The following is a 10,845-nucleotide window of genomic DNA, read 5'->3' on the forward strand; positions in this document are numbered from 1 at the left end:
ATGGCTGTGTCGGCCGAGAAAAACCTACGTGAAAAACCACACGGAAATATGTATATGAATAGCCGAGATTGATCGCGGAGCGGATCAATCAATGCAAAAACAGATTATTCATTATATTTGTCGGTCTAGAGTACATACTTGTGAATGAATCTGCCGGTTCCTTATACATACACACTCTATACAAATAATAAGAATGTTTTTACTCGAATATTTAGCGATTTTTATCATGAAATATTTTACCAAAGAAATAAATCGCCCTAACAAAATTCTCACGAGTGCATCTCTAGAACATTTTGAACCCGCCATTTTGACGGGTCCAGGAGTTCTAGTGTCAATATTATTAATACCTACTAGATATTATTGATATTATAACTATCAATGTTAGATAATATTGATAATATCTAGTATATGATACTATTCACATTACAATATTATTAATATTGTCTAACAGATAGATATTAATAATATCTAGTATACTAATATCATCATATTACTAATGTTATCTAGTATCGTTGTATATTACGTGCACAAATTAATTCGTGGCTCTTACAGTTAATCGATTTGAACTTTATTATAAAGTTAGAAAATTAATCTGAGGAGGCGTCCTGTCCGCTTATCAAGTGGTCACGATAGAAAACGAAAAGCGAAGCGAAGGCGCAGTAATACGGTTACTTGAGCTGCCAATCATCGAATATCATCGTGGAATATTGAGGATTCATCAGCGGAGGCGTCTACGGCAAAGCAAATTGTTTATCAGACCGGAGGTACGCGAATTAAAATTCAAGGAGCTCAACGCGTTCCTCCGAGCTTCCGGGGATGATGGAGTTCACGTATAAAAAGCCACGTCGAAACTGTGGACGGTGCATTCTTTCGCCTGTTTCAGGTCCTCCATCATACAGGTGAACAGCATCTTCTCCATACTTTACATATTTTCATTTTGTTTCGAATTGCAGTACGGTATTCTAACAGTTGATCATCAATTCACGGGCAATAATCGCTAGATAATCAATTAATATTATTAACGCTTTACCTACCGGAAGTCTGTTAATACGTTCGCCACCACATACACGCCGATACACACAATTTTACAGTTTACTTAAAGTTAAAACTAAATTAATTTTGTACATTTTTTCGTTTAACGTTATACATAGTACCCAGCTTAATATTCAGAGAATCCATAACTTTCTTCTGCTAAATTGTTTGAATATTTTACACAGCGGTAGATCGTTAATTATTACAAGATATTATATATAATCACCGATCGGTAATGCGTGATTTTATAGTTTAGTAGATTATCAAGTCCAATTAAAATGAACCTACATCGCGCGCATTGAATTATGAATTGTGGTATTATTATGTATCCGATTATTAACAAAGAATTGTTTCTTATATTTCAGATATGAATTTAACCTCTGCATTCTTCTGCGTAATGGCAGTTGTCTGGTTATGCTGTGGAAAATCCGAAGCAGCCCCTGAACTCGCAAACAATGTTTATCGCAAATTTCGAAGTCGTCCTTTAGCTCGAGGGTAATTATGCGATGCAATGAATTTATTTTATAAAAAAGGAAATGTAATTTTATAACTTATATTTTCCTGTTCTTCCTACTTACGCAATCAAATTTCTGTTTTATCTCCGTATGTTTTAAATAATTAGTCACAACTTAGATTAATGTTTAATAATTTCGCATTGTATGTAATCATCGATCTTCCGCATATATAGCATCATCTATATTCTATATTGTTTATTTGAATACTATTCTTTTACAGATACACCGTGGAAAATCCTGCCGGCGAAGTGTTTGGTGATTACGGAGAAAGGAGATTCGGAAAACGGGAGCAATACGACGATTATGGTCTTATACGATATGGGAGACGTCACGAATGAATATAGTCACGACACTTGTCGTTTATAGATGCAATTGTGTAGTGATGTTTCAGTGTTGTTCCTGTAAGAGTCATCTTATTTAGGTTCTAAACAAAATATATTTTACATCCCAGATTTGCATTTCCTTCATTTATCCTCCGCTACGATATTGCGCAACTCTAAATTATCTTCAACTGACAATTAATGCATTACCGTATTATTACTACCGTTACAAATAAAACTCTACAAACGAAGACCCAAATTTTCTTTTGATGCGTCATTCTTATTGTGTGCATTTTAAATTGTTCACAACGACAATTTTTATTTTGCATAAAGATCCGCAATCTAGTGATATACGGTAAAGGATCCAATTACCGTGGGGGTGCGAATTACCGAGCCTATATTAATTATACTTATTTTTAAAGCATAATGAATATTTAAAAAAAAAATGATATGCGACATACGTATTAATTTATTTTAATGAAAAAAATTTAGTAAAATGTTGAAACGTCATGGAAAACTTGCATCCAACTATTCTCGTTCTGGACCAGCAACGCAAGTAATATCTTCCGACGAATTGTCCTCGCGTGTAGGTTGATCCGCTTTATCCCTTCTCGATTTCAGGTTCGCTATGTTTTGGTGGACCTCCATGCCATCATCCAAGAAAGTATAATAACCGTCCCGTCTCTCTAACTCTTGAAGACTGTAACCGATTGTCCGTCGATTCATAAGCCACGGTACTGGCGGTGGCGGTGGCGGTGGAGGTTTTCGTTTGATGGGATAAGGTAATCTATAATCAACTTCCTGAGTCGTCCTGTAATCCATGGATCGTGCTTCTACAGGATCATACATTGCTTCCGTAACGGATGAAGGCTTTTTCTCCTCGACCCTATCAATCAATATTATTTTCATTTTCAAATCACAGCATCGAAGATAATTGTCCGAAAGAAATTATTTCTTATTTTCATTTCAAATAAAATTTGCCGAGGTCTGGACAGCAGCAGTATAATCCATACATATTCTTCCAAGCACATCGAACATATAAGATGAAATATTGGTACGTACACCTGTGATGCAAGAGCCCTCATATTGAGTAGTCTTCGTTGAGGAATAATTGGCGCGTATAGATGTTTCAGCTCAATCTGGGCCAGCATAGCTTGCGTTTCTGACATTCCGGTACCTCCGACTTCCGAGCCTAATCGTTTATACGTTGACACATTGAGACTTCCGTCAGGTGGAAAGATATTCTTATTGTCCCTGGGCTCTGCCAATGTGGGCATTTGCCTGCGAAAATGTTTCCAATTCTTAGGTATGTTTTCCTCAAAAAATTACATTGGATCACTGCATCGAAACATTACATTTATGAGCATGTATTATAGCGATTTTTTATAATTATATTATGGAGTGGAAATATCCATTTAGACACACACCGGTTACGATGTTAACGCTTTCTGAGGGACAGTAATCGACGAGGGTTGCTACGCAAAACAGACGGGGAATTTCATTCCCCTCAAGCTCAATAGTCATCGAAGAACGTGTCTGTATTCAAATATTTGATAGCTTGTGACAATATTTTAAAAAATATCAATTATAATTTTAATATAACGACATAATGAGAATATAACGCAAAGTAATAATAATGTGACATTCGCGATTAAAGTCACGATTACAAGTACGAATGAGATTGTTAACAATATTTATAAAATTCATCGTGACAGAAATATTAACAAGAACATACTTACCAATCATGAATTTTTACTTTCTCATTATAAGTAGCAGGTACGTGAAAAACAATTGGTTCCACTTCTTTTTTTTCGTCAGGGCAAGATACGAAAACAGTCTATAAAGTAAATGTCAAGTAAAACGTTATTAAATGACATACTAATATATGTATGTATGTATAGATTGTTTCCACAAAATAATCTACTTCCTATACTTCCTACTTCCTATAATTTAATTTTCGTTAAATATAAATACTATAATACATTTATTGTATTTCTTTTAATTAAATATATTCACAATTCTTTGAAACGCTTCCTTATCAATTTACAAAATAAAAATATTAAGACTTACACTTGTCGGTGGTTTTCTGTGTCCAGTCATTTTGTCTCTTTCTGCTTCAATTCAAAACTATTTGATAACACTCAAAATCGTCGATACTTGTCGACCTGACATAATAAAGGATCCTGAACGTAGCATTCAACATTTATCGATAGCGTGTTACAAAATATTCATTTTTATTACTTCACATCTAATTACAACTGATCGAAAAGTCAATCGATACGCATAACATTAAGAAAATATATTATTGAGAACAGTGTGGTATATTTAAAATAATTATTTGCGCTTTCTCACAGTCTATTGAAATAAGAAAAAATAGACATGGAGGACACGCTAAAAGAAATTATATCACGAAAATGTAGGAAAATGACTTTACCTACAGAATCATTTGATGATGAAGAAGAAGAAGAAGAAGAAGAAGAGGAAGAGGAAGAAGATAAAACGGAAGAGATTGAAATAGATGAGTTGGATGGAACGGAGGAAGAATTACCTTTCCAGGATATTCTCGCAGACAAACGTCGCGAGTGCAATGCCAAGGAAGAATTCATGTATCTACTTTATAATGACGTGTTGAACTATTTTGTGAAAAGGTAATTATTACATTTGTTGATGATTACAAACATTAAACATTAAAAATGTTTCTGTTGTTCATTACAAGCTGGGAAGGGACATTGTTAAGGAAAACATTTCGGAGAAAATTCAATGAGGATCTTCACAAAGACCACGAAGAAAATGAAGACATTGAAAGTGCAGAAAGTTATGAAAGTATTAAAGAATTTAAAAAAAACGGAAGCTATAACAGTGATGCCGCAGAAACAGCTCCCAGGCTACCTTGGAAGCTAATTTTGCCAGATGAGTTTGCAAATATAACATTTATTAATGGCAATACGTACAGCGGTCGTATCAGTAGAAAAATGATGGAAGGCGAAGGAGTGTACAGATGGTCTAATGGCATCCAATATAAAGTAATCACTTTTAGCTTTTCATTAGGCATGCCTAATAAGTAATTAAGTATTTCTTCTTGGTATAAGTTACCAACGCTTATAATCAAAATTCTCAATATAAATATTATATTATTTAATAGAAAATAGATAATTTTGTAGTGAGAAATTGAAGACCGAACAATTTTGATAATGTTTAATACACGATAACACAGGGATAACGGGTAACGATTACATAGTTTCCGTAGGGAGAATTTCAACAGAACCAGATGCATGGAATAGGCTTATTACAGTTGCATAATAACTGTTGGTACAAAGGGGATTTTGAGAATGGTTATCAACACGGTAAAGGATTGTTCGTAGACAGTGACAATCGTTTTATGTACACTGGTCAATGGTGTAAGGGCCACAAACATGGAAAAGGGTTAGTACTGATATTCTACAGATTTTATTGCCTGTAAATGAAACGAATACCCCAAATTCTTCTAAGTGCTCTTGTGTTCGAATGATTCGAAAAACAAGTAGTAAGTACATATTAGCTTCGTCGATATTTTCAAAATTTTTATCCGATCAATGTTTAATGCATCAATGATCTGATGTTTATATAACAAATTTAATGAAATATTTTATTACAATAGTTATTCACGTTACCAAGATAATAGTTCGTACGATGGTGATTGGATAATGGACAAAATGTGCGGATTTGGATTGCGAATTTACCCAAGCGGAGCTCGCTATATCGGTCAATGGAAAAACGGCCTCCGCCACGGTACTGGAACAATGGTTTGGACTAATGGGGATGTTTACCGTGGAGAATGGAGGTGCGGTTCAATGAATGGGTTAGTTTGTCTTCGTCCTGATAACAATTAATCAGATCTCGTCTAAACAGAAAAGCATACGAACTTAAACGCAAAGAATCAATTAATAACCGTTTAGAAAACTTTTGCTTTTATAAATATTAATCCATAAAAATGCTTAATAAAATTAAATGAGATTAATATATTACTGATAGTCTGATAGAAAACTTACAAAATTTTCTTTGATCTCTCTACTCTGTAAGTTAGTTTATAAAAATCGATTTTTACCATCACATCAGCAGACTATTTATTGAAAAATTCACTTTATTTTATTTTAATATGTTTCAAAGCTATGAAATTTGTACAGTTACGGAGTATATGTATGGAATTCGTTCTTCAACAAAACATTCACGTGGCCTCAGGAGACTTCGTACGTTGGTTATTGGCGCAATGGAATGCGTCATGGCGAAGGTAATATTTGTTCATAATTTTCAAATTAGGTATAGCGATTCCTTCAAGTAGCATTAACGAAATTGTTATTACAGGACAAGTAAAATTAAACACAATCGGGAGTGCTAAATATTCTGGGTATTGGAAGAATGACAAAAAGCATGGCCCTGGAACCATAATAGGTAATGCAAATATTACATAAAATATGGTCATAAAACTAAATTATATTAAATATTTTATAAAATATTGCAAGAAATAATCTTTTCTTTTGGCTTAAAGGGAACAACGGAGAAAAGTTGGAAGCCGATCCATTATTTCTAAATGATATTTTAGTTTCATCTGACATCAAAAACAACATTAATCCAGATCAATCGGCAACCGATGACGTGGATCAAAGCATGCTCACTGCGAAAGAAAGTACATCTTCGTAAGGAATTAATGCCGGATTATTGAATTAATTATGCCGGATAATTGAAATAATTGGAATAATTAAATAAACTAGAAGCCAATATTCGTGTTTATCACTCCGTGTCTGTATAATAAACATTATTTTCACAGATTTGTTGAAAAGCCAAGTAAATTAAAGGTAACTCCAATAATCCCAGTTTTAAAACCGGAACAATTTCCATCTTTGTCCTACTACCTGATACGATTATTCGATCCAGAAAGCTTGGAAGGTCCTTTAATACGTTCGGTTCCATCAGGAAAATGTTACATTTGCGACAATCGATCTTGCTCTTGCCTGACATCATCAACAATTGGTTACTAATTTAAACCATCTATTTCTCACTAATATTTACCTCTGATCGTCTTTTATTTCGCAAAAATTCCAAATAAATTAGTCGGAAGAGCACTTCTCACGGATGTTTATTTCCAATTGTCTTTTAATTTGAATACGTTCCAAAAGAAACCGGCTGGATATGTTCAAAACTAGTCCTAGATATAAAATCATAAAAGTTAAAAATTTATAATACGGTTATAATAATGTACACTCCTACACAATACACATCCAAATGTGCCGATGGACTTATGCAGAAATAAACCTCCATAGAGGTTTCAGAAATAAAAAGAGAAAATATTTATTTTCAAAAAACAATAAAGAAAAGTAAAAATAATATATTAGTCGTTTGCCAACGAAATTTATTTTGTTTTGAAAATTCTCCGTATCGTGTGATTTTATTCCTAAATTGAAGACAATCTACGCAAAAAATAGTAATTTGTTTAGTAGAACAATATTCTTATTAAATATTTTCCCAATGTACGTAGTTTTAATGTTCAAATTTTTACACAGATATATCGAAAAGCGAAGAAAAAATTGATACAACAATGGAAGTGGAAGATGCTATGAAATCTGAGCGAGAGTATGAACAACAATGGGCATACAATTGTCTGACAATGCATATGTCACGTTTACGGGAAATTTATGCAAATTTCGCTAAATTATTTTCAATCTCAGCGCCAGAATGCAACCTTGTTATGAGCAGAATGTGTTTGTGGCAATTCTGGCGAGATTGCAAAATTCACGAAAAAGGCTTAAGCTTGATACAAATTAATAATCATATTGGTAAATCGTATATTAATTATTGTACGCTAATAAAATATTTAAACGTTTTTGCTACATGCATATATTATTGCGTATTACTTGCAGCAAAAAACGGATTGACTATCGTGGAAGATCCACATGATCCATTCGAAACGATTGAAATATGGCAATTTTTACATGCATTGTTAGAAGTTTCGTGGCACTTGTACGGCAAATGGGACAATGCAGAAACCCAGGGAATTAATGGAAAACTGGCTGGCAGTTTGCACAAATTTTTGGAAAACGACGTTTACCCTCACATTAAAAATCATGTCGGTATGTATAAAATATTCATTAAATTAAGCGCTAGTTAAAGTATAAGAAAATATAAAAATGATATTAAGAAATATTAAAAAACACCATGAAATAATAACAAATTTTGTTGATAAATAATACCCAAGAGTATCCGACAAAAAGTGTGAACGAAAATTAGCTTTTAATTTCTCACGTAAACGGTGAATATTAACATAATGTTATCAATGCGAACAGTGTACTAATAATATCTTTTGTATCAGGTAGTTTGTGTCGTGAATATTCAAATTTGTTACCTATGAGTTCCGTATTCAAACTGAATCAAAGTATTGGACATCCATGTTTGGCAAAAGATTTTCTACGAGCTACATGTACTCCAAAAGGTAAACACTATTTGTTAATAAATAAAAATAGTTCGTTAAAAATAGAAATAAATATTAAACTTAACGGGTTTTATTTATATTTAATAAACGTATATTCCGAAAATGTAGCTATACGTATAAATGCACGTGAGAAAATCGAACGAGGTGCGTTTTAAAGGAGATTTTATTACTCGACAGTCATACTCCGAATATAAATGCAGTGTCTGATCATTTCTTAAGATGTAGTTCTTAAAATTATATTTTTGTACTGAAATAAATAAATAATGTAGGTACAGAGCATTCTTCTTTCATGCGTGACGAAACGACGAAACACCTTTCGGATGGTATTAATGCAGTGACGATAGGCGAAAGAGTGAGTTACTTGTTAAAAGGCAATGACATTTTCTCACCGCCACATCGCGAAATCGGTACATCGAAACAGTATGGAAGTAACCAGTGTATGTATTACAGTTCTTATTACGACATTAATCTAGACAATCGGATATAGTTCAGATATACCATCGCAAACGAAAAAGAGATGATCTTTTGCCAAAAAAATATCAAACTTCGTAACGCAACATTTCGGAAAGCATTAGCGTAATTTAATAACTCATTGTCAGTTTAATCCCAACTTTTTTCAAGTACTTTCAAACTCTATTTTTATGTCAAAATAGACATTATGAAGCCATTCACAATGTCCGTTGTAAAAGTACAGTATCTCCACGTTTTATGTATACCGAGTCATATAATTGCTTTTGTTCATTATTAGCTGACGGACTATTAGTATTCAGAGAATTAGGGGCTACGAAAATGTTAGAAATCATAGCGTTAGTATGCCCTGGTATTAAAGATCCCGATAACGGCTTCATCATCAACATGGATTATGAGGTATAATTTTACAACAGTACTTTTTCAATTCAAACAATTGCTTTTCCGATGACATCCACTTGAATCTTTTGCAGTTTTAATAGTCTTACGTTTGAAATTCTTTTTTGTTCATTCGCTGTTCTATTTTGAATCAATGATTGATGACATGTTTGCAATGCAGAAAATATAATCAATGATGTTAGAAAACAGAGAAATGTCATATTTAATAGCTAAATTATGTCATAAACTTTTTACTGACGAAAATAAGAAGTTTTGAGGAACATTATTGCAACAATGACCTTATGCAAATGTTTGAATCGATAACTTCACGTTTTACACATTTAATCAATCGAAAACAACTAATGGTCGCATAAATGATTTTCGTTCACGTATAACATATTGTTTAACAATAAATATAAAAATATAAACTCATTTGTGATTTTTTACGAATTTTACAATATAGAAATTAATTGTTACAGATATCGTTCCTTGAATTTTATGAAATCATACTAGAAGCAGCTAAACAATTACTTCGTATAAAGAAAGAAGCAAAAATCCAGAGGAGAAACAATGAAGATAATAGTAAATCTTTAGCAAAATAATAATTTATTAATTAATAAATAATAAAGAAAAAAAGCTACCTGACTTGCTATATTTCTGTGGATGTCACGCAATTAATTATACTTGAATAATCAATTAAAAGTGGTGTTATTCAAGCGAGACTTTTACTTATTTGAAACCCCTAAATTAAAATTTGGAGAACGTATTCTCGTTAAAAATATAGTTTGAGTCTGTAAGAAAGAAAGAATAAATACATATTTATTTTTTTAACGCATTATTCTATTTATATTACATACATTCATGTATACATAATCAACAAATATAAATGTATTACTCAAATGCAATAAATAAGTTTTATACGCTGAGCTACTGTTTTGCTTTTAGACGTTCCAAAAGACCCAAAAATACAATTTACAAATATCGTTAAGTTAACAGTCGAATTTATTTAAATCGTACTTTTACTTTATGAATTCTCTTGTATTTTCACTTGACGAACTAAAGTCAATGACAATTTGTACCCACCATACCTTTCAATTACCTGATTTCCCATACATCAAACAAATCTACAATAACATAATCTTTCATAAGATGGTATGGTGTGGAGAATCAAAAGTAGCAAAAATTATCGTGTTTAAGTGAAATTATTATTTCATATGTGATGAACTAATAAATTATCGTACGTAAAAACAAAAAAGAATACGTGGACAAAGAAGAATGATGAAAATGGAAATGCAGCCCTATACGTGACTCGAATGAGCTCTTTGAACTGACGAACATAAATCGACGAATGTAACATACGAAATAAACTAAAACTTTAGTAAATAATTGCTGAACATTTCCATTGGTAAAACTACATATGAAAATATTGAATTTCGCAACAAGCAAAGGTAAGAAATCGATCCGTTAAACATCGAAAAAGTAAAAAATCTGTGGCAGTTGGCTCTGGTTATAGCCGCGGATGGAACGGTTCAGTCTTAAGCGAGCAGTAAAGGAATTTTAGTTCTCGAAACGAGCGAATCTACGACACATCAGTACATAACAATTTATGCGGCAGTATTTGACCCTCCTTTGCATGTATAGCCCGACACATTTGCCTGAAGATCCCGGG

At 32.7% G+C, this 10,845-nt stretch overlaps 3 protein-coding genes across 3 annotated transcripts; 2 read left to right on the top strand and 1 right to left on the bottom strand.

Annotated features, from left to right (window-relative positions):
• The first annotated feature begins 607 nt into the window (after positions 1–607).
• Positions 608–1,991, top strand: Dsk (Drosulfakinin). The gene is made up of 3 exons (XM_076794181.1): positions 608–899; positions 1,398–1,527; positions 1,768–1,991. The coding sequence occupies exons 2-3, from the start codon at positions 1,400–1,402 to the stop codon at positions 1,883–1,885; spliced, it is 246 nt and encodes an 81-aa protein (XP_076650296.1). The 5' UTR covers positions 608–899; positions 1,398–1,399; the 3' UTR covers positions 1,886–1,991.
• Positions 1,992–2,395: 404 nt separating this feature from the next.
• On the bottom strand, positions 2,396–3,967 carry LOC143357660 (uncharacterized). Its single transcript, XM_076794182.1, has 4 exons — positions 3,938–3,967; positions 3,607–3,704; positions 2,930–3,148; positions 2,396–2,753 (listed from the first exon to the last, which is right to left on the bottom strand). The coding sequence occupies exons 1-4, from the start codon at positions 3,965–3,967 to the stop codon at positions 2,396–2,398; spliced, it is 705 nt and encodes a 234-aa protein (XP_076650297.1).
• Positions 3,968–4,791: 824 nt separating this feature from the next.
• LOC143357661 (uncharacterized) lies at positions 4,792–9,277 on the top strand. Its single transcript, XM_076794183.1, has 12 exons — positions 4,792–4,890; positions 5,115–5,290; positions 5,505–5,705; positions 6,031–6,134; positions 6,209–6,295; positions 6,393–6,540; positions 6,672–6,874; positions 7,405–7,677; positions 7,762–7,971; positions 8,211–8,330; positions 9,079–9,197; positions 9,272–9,277. Exons 1-12 carry the CDS (start codon positions 4,840–4,842, stop codon positions 9,275–9,277), a joined length of 1,698 nt encoding a protein of 565 aa, XP_076650298.1. The 5' UTR covers positions 4,792–4,839.
• Positions 9,278–10,845: the final 1,568 nt, after the last annotated feature.

The sequence above is a fragment of the Halictus rubicundus genome, chromosome 10 (assembly GCF_050948215.1).
Source record: "Halictus rubicundus isolate RS-2024b chromosome 10, iyHalRubi1_principal, whole genome shotgun sequence".
Taxonomy (NCBI): domain Eukaryota; kingdom Metazoa; phylum Arthropoda; class Insecta; order Hymenoptera; family Halictidae; genus Halictus; species Halictus rubicundus.

Excerpts from the sequence above, each read along its gene's own strand:
- Dsk (XM_076794181.1), top strand. The coding sequence starts at position 1,400 with ATGAATTTAACCTCTGCATTCTTCTGCGTAATGGCAGTTGTCTGGTTA. Across the intron at positions 1,528-1,767 it reads AGTCGTCCTTTAGCTCGAGG|ATACACCGTGGAAAATCCTG; the intron begins GTAATTATGCGA and ends ATTCTTTTACAG.
- LOC143357660 (XM_076794182.1), bottom strand. The coding sequence starts at position 3,967 with ATGACTGGACACAGAAAACCACCGACAAGT. Across the intron at positions 3,149-3,606 it reads AAAGTAAAAATTCATGATTG|GCAAATGCCCACATTGGCAG; the intron begins GTAAGTATGTTC and ends ACATTTTCGCAG. Across the intron at positions 2,754-2,929 it reads AGGGCTCTTGCATCACAGGT|GGTCGAGGAGAAAAAGCCTT; the intron begins GTACGTACCAAT and ends ATTGATTGATAG.
- LOC143357661 (XM_076794183.1), top strand. The coding sequence starts at position 4,840 with ATGATGGAAGGCGAAGGAGTGTACAGATGGTCTAATGGCATCCAATAT. Across the intron at positions 5,706-6,030 it reads AGGTGCGGTTCAATGAATGG|TTACGGAGTATATGTATGGA; the intron begins GTTAGTTTGTCT and ends AAATTTGTACAG. Across the intron at positions 6,135-6,208 it reads TGGAATGCGTCATGGCGAAG|GACAAGTAAAATTAAACACA; the intron begins GTAATATTTGTT and ends TTGTTATTACAG.